This window comes from Callithrix jacchus, chromosome 4 (genome assembly GCF_049354715.1).
Source record: "Callithrix jacchus isolate 240 chromosome 4, calJac240_pri, whole genome shotgun sequence".
Classification (NCBI taxonomy): Eukaryota; Metazoa; Chordata; class Mammalia; order Primates; family Cebidae; genus Callithrix; species Callithrix jacchus.
The window spans coordinates 74,955,137-74,973,086 of NC_133505.1; the positions used below are offsets into that span (position 1 = coordinate 74,955,137).

Genomic DNA, 17,950 nt, shown 5'->3' on the forward strand with positions numbered 1-17,950 from the left:
AATATCTGAGAAGATTTACAAGGAAATCCCAGAGAGTGTCAGATCAGAGAGGCCAATAAAAGAGGGTTTTAGGAAGGAGAGAATAGTCAGCTATTGGAAGTGCCACCAAGAATTGAAGAAGGGAAGAGAAAAGGATTCTTTTTTCAAGTTCCTGCTGAACTTGGTGAGAGACGCTTCAGTAGAGTAGTAGAATGGCAATTCTTCAATAACTAGAACATTTAGTCAACTAACCATAAACCTTATTCTGCAAATACTCTGGTTAAATGAAATAGAAGCTAAGTGGCTTAAGGAAATAATTAGGAGATGTCAAGATCAAAGCTTATAGCTTTGTAGTCCTCTGGTTCTTTGTCGTTGAAACAGAGACCAAAGCTTCAGTGAACATAAATTTCTAGGCTGCTTCGACACTTCTCCATTGTCCAAATATCAATATCAACCTCAAGCTGAAGAGACAGGTATAACTTAATTTTTCTAATTATTGTTTATTAATATATACAGCAAACCATTATAATATCAGATACCTTTTGAATATTTACTGGGTTAAAGCCCCATATAATAATACACTTTCTGTACATTAAATAATTTATTGCTAGTATTATTTCATATTCATCAATTTGAAGATGAATAAGTTAAGGCTCAGAGAAGTTACATAGCTTCTCCACAAGTAGCAAAGTCCAGACATGAAGCCATGATTGTAAGCACTGTGCCAAACTACTAATGTATCAACTGATAGAAATCACTTTTCACTAAAAATATAACCATGGATTTCTCTAAAAGTCAGATCAATATTTATGAGTTTTTTCCTTTGAAATAGAATGAATTTATTTAACAATTACCAACTGACTTGAAATAATAGCTAGGATAACTTTGCAAAGTCATATGAGGATTGGTACTATATCTAGATGAAATAATTCAAAAGAAATAAGGCTTAAAACCAGCTGTTTGAGCTGGTTTAGAACTACACATACAGTTTTAATATTGCAATTGCTGCTTCTAGCTATTCATCCAGAAAGATCTGAAATCTTGAATTAATTTTAAAATGCTGATCTTAGAGGATATGGCACACACAGAATACCAAAGAAGATGGTGGCTTTAGTTTTTGTCTAAAGAGTGTCTATCGATAGAATTTAGTCACTTGTATAATGAATTCTTTCATATTTGACTCTTGATTTAACTTTGAATGATGGCACATAAGTGATAAAGCATTTACTTGCATATTTAGACCTCTTAGAATAGCTGTTTTAATCATTCTGCAATTACCAAATACACTGAGGGAGTCACTATATTTTCACTTGCAATTTATTTCCACATTAGTTGCTTCTCTAAAAAGAAATAATTTAAATGATGTTTAAGTTTTCCATTACAGGGTTTCTATTTACTAAATCTTCTATTTCAGTACCTAAGGAGTAGAAGTGTACATATATATATATATAAATATAATGAAATATTATTCAGCTTTAAAGGAGGAGGAAACTGTCACAAAGCACAACATGATGAACCTTTAGGACATATGTTAAGTGAAATAAAGTCACACAGATACAAATACTGAATGATTCCACTAGATTAGTGAAATTCATAGAGACAGGAAGTAGAATGATGGCTTCTGGGAGTTGGGGGACAGGAAAATGGGAAATTTTTTTTAATTGGGCATAGAGTTTCAGTTTTGCAATATGAAAAAGTTTTGCAGATTCTGGGAATGGTTGCACAGCAATATGAATGTATTTAATTCTACTGAACTGTGTATTTAAAAATGGCTAAGAATGTAAATTTTATATTTTGTGTATTTGGCCACAATTTTTAAAAATTAAAAATGTGTCAGTGTAAGTGTAGTTTGAAAAATATGTAAAGGCAGAGAAAATTTAACTGATAAGCTGTATCAATATCAATAATTTACTAGAAACTAATCTGAAAATATTTTCAGAGCTCTTACCATACAGATTAAGGTATATATTGATATACACAATTGCATATATAATCATATATCCTGTTATATGATGATATATAGTGTAAAATTCATTGTTTTGCTTTGGTAAGATTTTCTGGAGATGTTGAAAGGAGCTGCATACAACAACTTAATTCAATTTTTTTTTTTTTCTGTTGCAGATCCGTGGCCACTTGTTCTCATGGTTTCAAGGCACGATGAGACACACTGGCCCTTGGAAACTTTGGCTTTGGATGTCAATGTTCCTGCTTCCTGCTTCCACTTCCGTGACCGTTAGGGACAAGACAGGTATCCAGGCCAACCCTTTGCCTAATCACCAAATGTTATTTATAGCCTTTAAATCATTAAAACAAATCTTGTTAAGATTGAAAAGGCATAGGTGAATCTACTATAACAGAATAAATTATAATTCATTGCTTTCTTCCATGATGCATATCAGGAGTTCCTAAAATTACCTCATTTTTTTAATATGCATAGTCTATTAGTCTAGCTTTTCCTTTTGTCTTTGATATTTACAAATATACATGTATGCATGTGTGCCTGTGTGTGTATATATGACATTGTATATCTCTCCCTTCTTCAAGAATTACTTATTCAAGTTATAAGTATGGAAACTCATTCCTAATCAGGATTAACACGCACATATCTAATCTGAATTAGGAAAAAGTGAAAAATAAGATAGGAAGTATAAAAGGAAATATAGATTAATTTTATGTCCATTTTATAGTATCTCAGATGAGGCAAACAAAAAGTTGACAGATCTTTAGAGCACTTTTTGAACTAAATAGACAATATTTATTTGCAATTATTGTATTTATCAGTCTTTTCATAAGTATTTCCAGAAGGCTTAAGGGCAGTTTGAAATATTTACCTTCACCTCTGCTTTTTAAAATTGATTATGTGGTGGTTAATTTGGAAGACTTTTCTTGAACATTGAGTGTGTATAAGTTACTTAGCTAAATGTAATTCGTATTACAAGGTTGATTAGACACATTGGGGAAGCCATTTGCTAGGGAAAGAGAAGCTTCATTTTGCCCATGCAAAAGATCACATATAATGTATTCTGATGATAATCATATGTGATTATATATTCTGAGACTGTATTATTCTGCCTATTCTTTTAAATATTTTTTTAATAATTTTTGCTAAATAAGTGTAAACCCACTCTAGCAGAGACTTTGGAGTTTGAGACACACATAGAATACAATTACTCATAAATATCTAACACATCTTAGTCTTTCAGGGTATTATGTAAGCGTTTATGATTTTTTATTATTTGGCAGAAGGTGCATTTCCTAAAATAATTCACTTGAAAGTTTGACTATTCTGTTATTGTACAAAAGACATCCTGTGGCTGTAATACAATTTGCGGGGGAAACGCTTTCTTTCTTCAGTGAGAAATTAATCAGCCGTGACTCATGGCAACTACAACTATGTAAAAAAGGAGAAGAGATGCATAGGGCAGAGGAGTTTATTCTGATACTATTGTTATTCTTCTGAATTTCTTTTTCTCTTTTTGTTAGGAGATATGTAGGTAATGTGCTTTGCAATTTAATCTGAGATGATAGGATCTTTTTAGTTAGAAGGACGAATGAATCTTTAGTTGAATAGGGACAGTTTTTAGGCACATGTTAGTGGGGTAGTAAATGTTCTTGATGATAGCAAGGAATTGAAGGACTTAAATAAATAGTTCTACAATTTTAGCATGAAAAAGAATCCTGACGTATTTGATTTGAGTCCTCCTCTCACATATTCCCATTTTGCAGGTCATACTGGGGTGGGATTCAGTAATTTACATCTTTAACAAGCTCCACAGATGAATCTAATGCAGGATATCTGTGGAAAACTCTTAGAGAAACACTTACCTTTGGGATAATTACCAGATGTTTTGGTTTTCTTTTTCCTTTTCACCTGTTTACCTTCCATTTTATGCACCATTTTATGCCAAGTTTCCTTTTTTGTTGTTATTTTATTTTGTTGTTTGCCTTTAGTAACTGTTTTTTTTTTTAATTATGGTAAGTACACTTAACATGAGATCTGCCATCGTAACAAATTTTTAAGTGTATAACACAATACTGTTAATTATAAACACGATATTATACAGCAGATGTCTAGAACATGATCATCTTGCATAACTAACACTTCCCCATCTTGGGATTCCCCTGAATGTTTGCTTTTGTAGCTCTAGTATCTCAACTCTTTAATCAGATTATATGATGTATATAGGGCTACCAGAATCCATATATTCTGGTCCAATTTACTTTGCTGAATTAATCTTTATGAAAGATTTTCCCAACAGTGTGAATTCAAAATTAATCTGAACTCTAACAAGATTCACTTAACATGAAGCATTAAGGGAAATTAATAAAAGAAAAAAATAAGTTTATTTTTATCACGCCATTTGGTAGAGTGTTTGTGAAGCAACACGTACTGAACGTGTGATGGAAATTGCTTAACTTCCAGTATCGTTTGTATTAATTGAAAATGTCAGCACAGCACTGTCAAAGGAATTATTAAAGAATATGTATGACATGCTGGGCATGGCCTGGAAGGAGACCCTTCTTGTGTCTTGTGTATCTGATTCACAGTGCAAGGTTCCCTTTTTAGTTTCCTCATGTGCAGACCTGCACATGTGGTCACTTACCATTTACCAGAGGGAAGTGATTACATCTAAAAATAAAATATAACAAATCTGAGAGAGAGGCTAGGGTTTCAGCGCTGGAGTCTGTGAAGTTGTCAACAGTTTACTATTAAACCTAAATATATGACGGATAGATTGGGTCTTTTAATTGCTTTACCTTAACACTATGGTATGTTTAATTACTTGGAAGTGTCCCAGTTGGGATATAACTTAAGAGTAATATGGAGAGATTCAATAATAACTTGAATTTTAAAATCCTGACGGTATTAGGAATTTAGTCATTTCCTATCCTTTCATCAATTTTACTATTATATTGAGATCATGGGTTAAGATATATTTGTTTATTTTCCTACTGCAAATGAACTTCCATTTGAATGTGACAGTTTTAGCTCAGTTACTTGTCAAAAGAAGGTGGGGAAGAGAATTGTGTTAAAATATATACAATGCTAGAAAATCTCAAAACTTGTGTTAGTTGCTTAGAATTCTTTCCTCTATTATAGAAAACATCTGTTCTAAGGTAAAGGTACTAAAGAAACAGAAACACAGAGTTTTAAAAAAAAAACAGGCCAAATAAGTAGAAATGACAGAATGCTTTTTAAATAACACATTTTGTCTTAATTATGATAAATCTTCACTTTAAGTGTCCAGATTGACTTGATTATAAATTTAGGCCTATAACTATTCACATAAACCCTTCTAAGATAGTTTTCTATGAATTACAAGGAATTACAGGGAAAAAACTATTATTCTAAAATGTAACTTTTACTAGTTGGAAAACATTTCACTCTTTTTTTTTTGAGACGGAGTTTCACTGCTGTTACCCAGGCTGGAGTGCAATGGCGCGATCTTGGCTCACTGCAACCTCTACCTCCTGGGTTCAGGCAATTCTCCTACCTCAGCCTCCCGAGTAGCTGGGATTACAGGCGTGCGCCACCATGCCCAGCTAATTTTTTTGTATTTTCAGTAGAGACAGGGTTTCACCATGTTGACCAGGATGGTCTCGATCTCTTGACCTCGTCGTGATCCACCCGCCTCGGCCTCCCAAAGTGCTGGGATTACAGGCTTGAGCCACCGCGCCCAGCCCAAACATTTCACTCTTAAACTCAGAGTAAAATGTATGCTGTTATATAGAGATTTTCTGTTTTTAAGAATTTCTTGTGTTCAATATTGGTACCATGTAAAAATCCTTCACTGACAAATGTACTTTGTAACTCCTAAGTTTTGAAAGTGGAGGAAAGCTTCACCATGATTAGATAAATAATATAACTTCTAACTAGGTAATAATATAGCTTCTAACTAGGTATTTTCCTTTGGAAGAATTAGAAAAATGTTTTGGATCAAAGATAAGAAATAGAAATTCTGTGACCTTTTCTGACCACTGTTAAAAGGGCCATGGTCTTCCCATCCCTCACCAAAACAAACAAACAAAAAGCTCTGGCCGGTGATGCATCACACCTGTAATCCCAGCACTTTGGTAGGCTGAGGCGGGCAGCTTGCCTGAAGTCAGGAGTTCGAGACCAGTCTGGCCAACATGGTGAAACCCGTCTCTACTAAAAATGCAAAAAAATTAGCCAGACATGGTGACGTGTGCCTATAATCCCAGCTATTTGGGAGACTGAGGCAAGGGAACTGCTTAAACCAGGGAAGTGGAGGTTGCAGTGAGCTGAGATCTCACTACTGTGCTCCAGGCTGGGCAACAGAGTGAGATTCCGTCTCAAAAAAAAAGGAAAAAAAAAAGCTGTGTTCCCATTTTTTCTTGTTTGTTCAACTTCCATATTATTTTTGTTTAATTCTTGTCCAGTGTTACTTTACCTATTTTTTGTTAACTAGTGTTTTTGTTCCCCAACCTGATGTACTCGATATTCCTTCATCAGATATATTGGCAAAGTATGACATATACAAGGGGGCTGAGGGCAACTAGTAACAAGGAAATGAAGAGACTTTTTTTTTAGAAGATATTTTTAAAAAATGCAAAATGCCTAAAGGCTCTTGTTTTGATTCATTTATGAAAGGAAAATAAGCCAGTTCTCTACCTATGGTATATTGTTGCTCATTATCTTCCCCAACTCTAACCTTGAGGAAAGAACTGCCATGAGCTTTGTCACTATTTGTAAAGAAAATTATTTTTCATAATGCATATTAGAGAAAACTGCTACATAGAACTTCTGTCAAACTTGGCAGATTTTAATTGTGACTTTACATATAATAATAATAATTTCATATATGATCATTCTGAAGATATGAAGAGATAGGAAAACCAAAGCAGGAAAAGGGACAAGAGATGTGTTTCAGTTTCTCAGGAGACACTCCTTGCCTGTTCTCTTTTTATCTCACTCCCTATGTGATCTCATCCCTCCCATGTTTTTACATAGGATTTATATGTCAGTCACTCCCAAATGTACATCATAGCCCTCACCTCTCTTTTGAATTTCATTTCTAACTGTCTATTTGATAACTCCATCATTTGAATCTCTTAATGGTACGTCAAATTTAACCTTTTTAATTTTTTCTCTTTCCCACTATAGACTAACTTACTCCTTGCCAAATTTTTTTTTATTTTTCTAGTCGGCTTTATTTCAGTCAACTAACCTTTATCCAGATAAGCAAGTCAACTCTCCCTCCTCCCTACATTTAATCTCTTATTACTTCCTGTTGGTTCTTGTATCTCTCAATTCCTTCCAATGAAATTGAAGATGTTTTCCATTTTCAGTGTCTTCTCTGTAGTCCAAGCTACCATCATATCTGGGCTCACAGAGTGTGGCTGTATGACTAAGTTTACCAGGTAAAATACAGGATGCCCAGTTAAATTTGAAGCTTCAAAAAAGAATAATTTTTTAGCATAAGTATGTTCCAAATATTCCATGGGTCATACTTATACTAAAGACATTTTTATTTATCTGACATTCACGTTTAACTGGGAATTCTGTATTTTATTTTATAATTTTTTTTTTTTTTTTGAGATGGAGTCTGGCTCCCATCACTCAGGCTAGAGTACAGTGGTGTGACCTAGGCTCCCTGTAACCTCCACCTGCTGGGTTTAAGTGATTCTCCTTCCTCAGCCTCCCAAGTAGCTGGGATTACAGGCATGTGCCACCATTCCCAGCTAATTTTTGTATTTTTAGTATAGATGGGGTTTTACTGCATTGGCCAGACTGGTCTTGAACGCCTGACCTCAGGTGACCCACCCACTTCAGCCTCCCAAAGTGCTAGGATTACAGGTATGAGCCACCGTGCCCAGCCAGTAGTTCTGTATGATGTGAGGGAGAAGAGGTTAACTTATTACACATAGTGGTCAGGGAAGGCTGCCCTCATGTGGGGACATTTAAGCAGAGGCACAAAGGCAGTGTAAGGGCAAGGCATGTGAACATCCAGAAAGCAGTCACTTGGTCCCCAGGCTCTAAGGCAGAGGCATGCTTGGCATGTGGGAAAAATAGCAAGAAAAACTAGGAGAATGGAGTCAAATGAATGAGGGGGAGGAGGTGTGAGGGTACATGCTCCCAAGAAATGCATCTGTGCTTTGTGTGTTATCCAGATCAGATTTCTAAGCCTGAAAGGTCAAAGGCTAGACCCTGGACTCTGGTAAATTCACCAAAGCAATAAAGCCTGTCCTGTGAGACCTCTTGGAAGATGGTCAACCTTTACCCTGTAGGACCCTTCCCAGATATCAGGCAGACAGGCAGGTTTCTGAATGTATGCCCTTCAGTACCTCTTGGCAAGCCTTATTTCACAGTTAATTTAATATATATGTGTGTGTGTATGTGTATGTGTGTGTGTGTGTGTGTGTGTGTGTGTGTGTGTATATATATTTTTTTTTTTTTTTTGAGACAGAGTCTTGTTCTGTCGCCAGGCTGGAGCACAGTGTCATAATCTTGGCTCACTGCAACCTCCACCTACCCAGCTCAAGCGATTCTTCCACCTCAGCCTCCCAAGTAGCTGGGACCACAGGCGCATATCACAATGCCTGGCTAATTTTTTGTATTTTTAGTAGAGATGATGTTTCACCATGTTGGCCAGGATGGTCTCAATCTCTCGAGCTCATGATCCACCCACCTCGGCCTCCCAAAGTGCTGGGATTACAGGCCTGAGCCACCGCACCTGGCCACAGTTAATTGAATATTGTAATATTGTATTATTCAAAACGCATTGTTATTAAAGTACAGATGTATGGAGATAAGTGCATTTTAGTTAAAATATAATTATATCTTGACCAGACAAATTATGTTTTCTTTCCCTGCAATCACTAAACTGGTATATAGTGTAAATAATACTAAGAAGTCTCATTGAGCTGCAAAGAGTATTAACAGAACATGTTTACATTTATTTTGCATGACGACTATACTTTGATTTTCTCTTTGTTTTTGTAATGCACAAAGAATGACTTCATCTCCTGGCTTTTCCTAAGGCTGGAAGCCACTGTGTCCAGAGAGCAACTAGTTTTTTTAGTCTGACTATGAGACGTATACACAGATCTTTTAGGTATGAAATCAGTTGAAAAAACAAAATATTAAAAGAATGGATTGGCTGGGCGCGGTGGCTCACGCCTGTAATTCCAGCACTTTGGGAGGCAAAGGTGGGTGGATGACGAGGTCAGGAGATCAAGACCGTCCTGGTCAACATGGTGAAACCCCGTCTCTACTAAAAATACAAAAAATTAGCTGGGCATGGTGGCGCGTGCCTGTAATCCCAGCTATTCAGGAGGCTGAGGCAGGAGAATTGCCTGAACCCAGGAGGTGGAGGTTGCGGTGAGCTGAGATTGCGCCATTGCACTCCAGCCTGGGTAACAAAAGCGAAACTCCATCTCAAAAAAAAGAAAAAATAATAAATAAATACAAGAATAGATTTTAGTGGTCTGAGCTTCTTAGCCATTTGAGAGGAGAAAAACAGAATTCAACATACTTTCAGGGAATAAGAAAAAATGCGGAAAGGAAGGGTTTCAACAGGCCTTTGGTGAATTTATATGAATGGGTATAGAAAGTATATATGAATGGGTATAGAAAGTATCAGACAAATGGGAGGAAAACTTTTATCGAAAGATGTTTTCTGATCTTAAGATAAGAATGCCTAGCAATATAATAGGAGGTCAAACCAGTAGGATAATACAGGAGATTAATGAGATTAAGGGGAAAAGTGATTGTGTGTGTGTGTGTGTGTGTGTGTGTGTGTATGTGTGTTTAAGCACATGTTTAAAACTGTGGGTGGGAGCATAATGCACTTCTACTAAAGAATGAAGAGAATTTCTGGCCAGGCGCAGCAGCTCACGCCTGTAATCCCAGCACTTTGGGAGGCTGAGGTGGGTGGATCACAAGCTCAGGAGTTTGAGACCAGCCTGGCCAATATGGCGAAACCCTGTCTCTACTAAAAATACAAAAAAATAGTTGGGCATGGTGGCATGTGCCTGTTGTCCCAGCTACTCAGGAGGCTGAGGCAGAAGAATCACTTGAACCCAGGAGGCAGAGGTTGCAGTAAGCCAAGATCATGCCACTGCACTCTAGCCTGGGTGACAGAGTGAGACTCCATCTCAAAAAAAAAAAAAAAAAAAAAAAAAAAGAATTTATTCGGTATGCTATTCTTTTGTTTAAAATATGTGTTTAAGAAGCAATATTCAATACGGAGGGGAAAATGTTGGTTATAGGAAACTTGTATTTTGTTTCTACTCTACCATTGAGTGGCAGGCTTTGTGATCTTAACTCCTCTTGGATGACTTGTTCTTAGGGGTAAGCATCTTTTTTAAAGTATGTATTTTCTTTGTAGGTAATCAAGATAAAATCATGTTATACCCAAATATGATCTAGCTGCCTTGTTTTGGCTCTTTTTTCTTTTCTTTCTTTTTTTTTTTCTTTTTGATACTGAGTCTTGCTCTGTTGGCCAAGCTGGAGTGCAGTGGCATGATCTCAGCTCACTGCAACCTCTGCCTCCTGGGTTCAAGCGATTCTCCTGCCTCAGCCTCCTGAGTATGTGGGACTACAGGCACGCACCACCACACCTGACTAGTTGTTTTATATTTTCAGTAGAGAGGGAGTTTCATTATGTTGGTCAGGCTGGTCTTGAACTCCTGACCGCAAATCATCGGCCCATCTTGGCCTCACAAAGTCCTGGAATTATAGGCATGAGCCACTGTACTCAGCCCCTTTGGCTCCTTTCAGTACCCCTGACGAACTCTGTAAATTACCCAGGTCCTTCAAGCTAAATAAGGAGGAAAGTGAGGCTGATAGTCATTAACATCTTAGTATGAGGTTTTTTTATTATTATACTTTAAGTTCTGGGGTACATGTGCAGAATGTGCAGGTTCTACATTAGGTATTTCTCTTGATGCTATCCCTCCCCTAACCTCATGACCCCCCAACAGTCCCCAGTGTGTGTTGATCCCCTCCCTATGTCCATGTGTTCTCAATGTTCAGCTCCCACTGATGAGTAAGAACATGCAGTGTTCTGTTTCCTGTTCTTGTGTTAGTTTGCTGAAAATGATGGTTTCCAGCTTCTTCCATGTCCCTGCAAAGGACATGAACTCATCCTTTTTTATGACTGCATAGTATTCCATGTTGTATATGTGCCACATTTTCTTTATCCAATCTATCATTGAGGGGCATCTGGGTTGGTTCCAAGGCTTTTCTATTGTGAACAGTGCTGCAATAAACATATATGTGCATGTGTCTTTATCACAGAATGATTTATAATCGCTTGGGTATATACCCAGCAATGGGATTGCTGGGTCAAATGGTATTTCTAGTTCGAGATCCTTGAGGAATCATTACACTGTCTTCCACAATGATTGAACTAATTTACACTCCCACCAGCAATGTAAAAGCATTCCTCTTTCTCTACATCTTCTCTAGCATCTGTTGTCTCCTGACTTTTTAATGATTGCCATTCTAACTGGTATGAGATGGTATCTCAATGTGGTTTTGATTTGCATTTCTCTAATGACCAGTGATGATGAGCATTTTTTCACATATTTGTTGGCTGCATGAATGTCTCCTTTTGAGAAGCATCTGTTCATATCCTTCACCCATTTTTTGATGGGGTTGTTTTTTTCTTATAAATTTGTTTAAGTTATTTGTAGATTCTATATATTAGCCCTTTGTCAGATGGGTAGATTACGAAAATGTTCTCCCATTCTGTAGGTTGCCTGTTCACTCTAATGATTGTTTCTTTTGCTGTGCAGAAGCCCTTTAGTTTAATTAGATCCCATTTGTCAATTTTGGCTTTTGTTGCCATTGCTTTTGGTGTTTTAGTCATGAAGTCTTTGCCCATGCCTATGTCCTGAATGGTATATAGGAATGCTTGTGATTTTTGCACGTTGATTTTGTATCCTGAGACTTTGCTGAGGTTGCTTATCAGCTTAAGGAGATTTTGGGCTGAGATGATGGGGTCTTCTAAATATACAATCATGTTGTCTGGAAATACAGACAATTTGACATCCTCTTTTCCTAATTGAATACCTTTTATTTATTTTTCTTGCCTGATTGTCCTGGCCAGACTTCCAATACTATGTTGAACAGGAATGGTGAGAAAGGGCATCCTTGTCTTGTGCTGGTTTTCAAAGGGAATGCTTCCAGTTCTTGCCTATTCAGTATGATATTGGCTGTGGGTTTGTCATAAATAGCTCTTCTTATTTTCAGATATGTTCCATGAATACCTAGTTTATTGAGAGTTTTTAGCATAAAGGGCTGTTGAATTTTGTCAAAGGCCTTCTCTGCATCTATTGAGATAATCATGTGGTTTTTGTCTTTGGTTCTGTTTGTGTGATGAATTACATTTATTGATCTGCATATGTTGAACCAGCCTTGCCTCCCAGGGATGAAGCTGACTTGATCATGATGAATAAGCTTTTTGGTGCGCCACTGGATTCAGTTTGCCAGTATTTTATTAAGATTTTCACATCAATGTTCATCAAGGATTTTGGCCTGAAATTTTCTTTCTTAGTTGTGTCTCTGCCAGGATTTGGTATCAGGATCATGCTAGCCTCATAAAACGAGTTGGGAAGGATTCCCTCTTTTTTTATTGTTTGGAATAGTTTCAGAAGGAATGCTAGGAGCTCCTCTTTGTACTTCTTGTAGAATTCAGCTATGAACTCGTTTGGTCCTGGACTTTTTTTTGGTTGGTAGGTGATTAATTGCTGCCTCATTTTTGGACCTTGTTAATTGGTCTATTCAGGGATTGGATTTCTTCCTGGTTTAATCTTGAGAGGGTGTAAGTGTCCAGGAATTTATCCATTTCTTTTAGATTTTCTGGTTTATTTGCTTAGAGGTGTTTATAGTATTCTCTGACGGTAGTATTCTCAACATTTGCTTGTCTGTAAAGGATTTTATTTCTCCTTCACTTGTGAAGCTTAGATTGGCTGGATATGAAATTCCATGTTGAAAATTCTTTTCTTTATGGATGTTGAATAGTGTCCCCCACTCTCTTCTGGCTTGTAGGATTTCTGCCAAGAGATCCACTGTGAGTCGGATGGGCTTTCCTTTGTGGGTAACTTGACCTTCCTCTCTGGCTGCCTTTAGCATTTTTTCCTTCATTTCAACCCTGGTTAATCTGATGATTATGTTTCTTGGGGTTGCTCTTCTTGAGGAGTATCTTTGTGATGTTCTCTGTATTTCCTGAATTTGAATGTTGGCCTGCCTTGGTAGGTTGGGGAAGTTCTCCTGGATAATATCCTGAAGAGTGTTTTCCAACTTTGTTTTATTCTCCCCATCACTTTCAGGTACAACGATCAAATGTAGATTTGGTCTTTTCACAATCACATATTTCTTGGAGGCTTTGTTCATTTCTTTTCATTCTTTTGTCTCTAATCTTGTTTTCTTGCTTTATTTCATTGAGTTGATCTTCAATCTCTGATATCCTTTCTTCTGCATGATTGATTCAGCTAATGAAACTTGTGTATGCTTCATGAAGTTCTCATGCTGTGTTTTTTAGCTCCATCAGGTCATTTATGTTCTTCTCTAAACTGGTTATTCTACTTAGCATTTTGTCTACCTTTTGTCAAGGTTCTTAGCTTCCTTACCTTGAATTAGAACTTGCTCCTTTAGCTCAGAGAAGTTTGTTATTCCCCACCTTCTGAAGCCTACTTCAGTCAATTTGTCAAACTTGTTCTTTGTCCAGTTTTGTTCCCTGGCTGGCAAGCAGTTGTGATCCCTTGGAGGAGAAGAGGCGTTCTGGTTTTTGGAATTTTCAGCCCTTTTTGTGCTGATTTATTCCCATCTTTGTGGATTTATCTACCTTTGGTCTTTGAAGTTGGTGACCTTTGGATGGGGTCTCTGAGTATACGTTCTTTCTGTTGATGTTGAAACTATTTCTTTCTGTTTGTTAGTTTTACTTCTAACAGTCAGGCCTCTCTGCTGCAGGTCTGCTGAAGTTTGCTGGAGGTCCACTCCAGACTCTGCTTGCCTGGGAATCATCTGCAGAAGCTGCAGAGCAGCAAAGATTGTTGCCTGTTCCTTCCTCTGGTAGCTTCATCCCAGAAGGGTACCCACCAGATACCAGCCAGAGCTTTCCTGTATGAGGTATCTGTTGGCCCCCACTGGGAAGTATCTCTTAGTCACAATACTCAGGATGCCACTTGAGGAGGCAGTCTGTCCCTTATTAGAGCTCGAGTTCTGTGCTGGGAGATCTGTTGCTCTCTTCAGAGCTTTCAGGCAGGGATGTTTAAGTCTGCTGAAGTTGTACCCATAACTGTCCCTTTTCCTAGGTACTCTGTCTCAGGAATGTGGGGGCTTTATTTATAAGTGCCTGATGGGCTGCTGCCTTTTTTCAGAGATGCCCTGCCCAGTGAGGAGGGAGTCTAGTGACACAGTCTGCCTGCAGAGGCCTTGCTGAACTGCTGTGGTGTGGACTCTGCCCCATTCAAACTTCCCAGCAACTTTGTTTACATTGTGAGGTTGAAACTGCCTACTGGAACCTCAGCAATGGCAGACGCCCTTCCCCCCACCAAGCTTGAATGTCTCAAGTTGAGCTCAGACTGTTGTGCTGGCTGCAAGAATTTCAAACATCTTAGTATGAATTTGTTAAAAACATTTGCATTTACTTTTGAAAAAGATCTGTTAAGATTCTCTAAGCTGTGCATATTTTAAAAAAATTATAAACATTTTAAAAATAAATTTTATTGTGTATATTTGAGGTCTACAGCATATTATGGGATAGATATAACTACTGTAGTGAACAGAATAACAAATCTGTCATATCACATACTTATTTTTTTAATAAGTGGCTAAATCTTATTTAACAAAAATCTCAAATACAATTTTATTGTATTTTGTTAGTCCTTATGTTGTACTTTCCATCTCTAGATACAGTCATCCTACATACCTGCTATTTTGTATCCTTTGAAGTGCATTTCTCCATTTCCTACTCCCTCCCACCAGTGATAAATGCTGTTTTATCACTGGTATCTGGTAAATGCACAGAGATAGATATAAATTCTCTATCTCTGTGCATTTCAGCTTTTTTTTTTCTTTTTTTGAGACCAAGTCTCGCTCTGTTGACCAGGCTGGAGTGCAGTGAAGCAATGTCAGCTCACTGCAACCTTCACATTTTGAGTTCAAGCAATTCTCCCGCCTCAGCCTCCTGAGTAGCTAGGACTACAGGTGAACGCCACCATGCCCACCTAATTTTTGTATTTTTTAGTAGAGATGGGGTTTCACCATGTTGGCCAGGATGGTCTTGATTTCCTGGCCTTGAAATCTGCCCACCTTAGTCTCTGAAAATGCTGGGATTACAGGTGTGAGCCACTGCACCCAGTCATATTTAAGCTCTTTTAAAAAATATCCCACATGTGAGATCACACAGTTTTTTTTTCCTGTTTCCTGTTTATTTCACTTAGCATAATATCCTTAAGGTCTGTCTATCCTGTGGCAAATGGAAACATTTTATTTTTTTTAAGGCTGAATAATATTCCAATGGATAAAACGTCTAAATGTAATAACAAAAACCATAAAACTTCCAGAAGAGATCATACGGGAATAGTTCCCCAACATTGACCTTGGCAATGATTTTATGGATATCACATTAAGATCTCAAACTACAAAAGTGGAAGTAAATAAATGGGACTAAATCAAACTAAAACACATCTACACCACAAAGGAAGCAAACGACAAAATGAAAAGAACCTACATGCTGGGAAAAAATCATTGCAGACTACTTATCTCATAGTATCCAAAATTTATAAAGCATTTTTACAACTCAATATAGGTAAAACAAATAATTTTATTTTTAAATGAACAAAGGATCAAAACACATATTTCTACAAAAAAGAGATAAAAATGGCCGACAGGTATATGAAAAAGTGCTCAACATTACTAATCATAAGAGAAATGAAAATTAAACCACTATGAGACATTACCTCATAACTGTAAGGTTGGCTATTATCAAAAAGACAAGAGATAACACAAATGTGGCAAGGATATAGAGTAAAGAGAACTCTAGCACACTGTAGGTGGTAATGCAGATTGGTACAGCCATTATGGAAAACAGTATGGAGATTCTGAAGAAATTAAAAATAGAACTACCATATGATCCAGCAACGCTTCTTTTGGGTCTATGTCCAAAAAAGATGAAATCCCAATCTTGTAAAGATATATCTGCACTTCCATGTTCATTGCAGCATTATTCACAATAGCTAAGACATGGAAACAACCTAAATGTTCATGGATAGATGAATGGAGAAAGCAGTGCTTTTTTTTTTTTTTTTTTTTGAGGTGAAATTTTAGTCCTTACTTTTGCAATGGTCCAAAGTCTTTGAAATGACACAGGTCTTTGCCTCTGTCTACCTGATATGATATTTGGATATTTGGGTCTTTTCTGTAGTTCTTCAAGGTACATGTACATTTGCTCAAAAGTATGCTTTTATATCAAAGTATTTTAATACTTAAAGAAATGAACATCCCCACATTATGATAGCTATTTCCACTACCTTGCCATTTTTGTGTAATTAATCCATAATATACATGTATTCAGATTATTCTGGTTTAAATCTTACACCTAAATAATTAAGATTTAGGTTTTTTTTCAGCTTTTCACCTCGAAACATATGTGATAAAGATATAAAATGGCATTTGATTTTTATAAGGACTTTTAGTAAAGAAAGACTTTCATAAATATTGCTAGAAATGTTGAATTCCATTCATTTCAAAGTGACAAGTTTATTACTTTGAAATCATCATATATTTGCTAAGTCCTTAGAAGAATTTAAAAAAGATATATACTGTTTCCAACTTGGCAGTAGGCCAACATACCTCCCTTCTCATGACCAAAGTCTCATAATGGAAAGTCCCTTTCTACTATCTTGGTACTCTTTTTGCTAATTACCTACTGGGGCTTCCATACATAGTTGTGAGTAATTTAATCTTATTTATTATGGTTATATAGTCATTCATAGTCATTATAAAAATATGATCAGAATGTAGGGGTTTTTTTGAGTTTTGCAAGAATCATTTTTAGCTGAAAATATTTTCTCACAGAGATGCTACTTTCCTCCTTTTGTTGAGACATTACACACACTAAAGTTGACAAATCTTAGTGAACAGTGTAGTGAATTTCTAAGGATGAATTTATACTCCTATGTAACTACTACTCAGACCTACACATTCAAAACCCCAGAAGCCTTCTGTGTACCTGCTCTTAGTTAACATTTTACCATGGTAGCCACTACACTGACGTAGATTAGTTGTACAGTCTCTAGACCTTCATATAAATGGAATTATACTGTATGTGTTAATGTTGCAGGACTTTTCCTTAGTTCAGCGAAAGATGGAGTTCTTTATCCCATGGCCATGAAAATTCAGGCTCACAGACAATTTGAATAGTGGGTAAGACAGGGTTTATTGGGTGAAAAGGAAGGAAAGGGGGAAACATGAACTCTTGTTAGGCCAGAATACCTGCTAGAGCACTTCCTACAAGGCCATTTGAATCCCAGGTTCCACGCAGAAAGAGGAAGGGCCTGGCTTCTCCCTGTGGCAAAGGGTGTGAACTTCCCAAGGCTCCACCTCATTGGGCAGGCTGTTTGGAGTTTCTTCAGGGACCCCCTTCCACCTGGCTGTCTCATTCCTCCTCTAAAGAAGTACATCTAATTGCTGCTTGATTAAGGATAAGGAGGAAGACTGATTTTAACTGCTTCCTGCTAGCAGGATGTGCTGTTTTGGGGAAATGGCAGTCTGATTTCCCTCAGAGGTGTATCTCAGTCATTGCCATGAATGCCAAAGCAGCTTTCATCCATGAAGTAGGGAGTGCCTAGAGAATAGGAATTATCCACTCTCATCTGTGCCTCTATCCCCTTGCTTGTCAGTGCCTTGGAGTTCCCTAGACCTCACTTATGCCATGGATATTACATGTAGTTTTTAATCCATGAAACAGGAAGTTTGGGGTTGGCTTAATCGGGAGGA

At 37.2% G+C, this 17,950-nt stretch overlaps 1 protein-coding gene across 9 annotated transcripts in view; it reads left to right on the top strand.

Moving 5' to 3' along the window:
* Positions 1–17,950, top strand: part of COL19A1 (collagen type XIX alpha 1 chain) — a 359,940-nt gene that overhangs the window by 9,200 nt on the left and 332,790 nt on the right. For all 9 annotated transcript variants that reach the window (XM_017971197.4, XM_017971198.4, XM_017971199.4 and 6 more), the window contains exon 2: positions 2,101–2,227. In XM_017971197.4, the coding sequence (XP_017826686.3) occupies positions 2,137–2,227 (91 nt within the window). In that variant the 5' untranslated portion in view covers positions 2,101–2,136. The remainder of the gene's footprint in view (positions 1–2,100; positions 2,228–17,950) is intronic.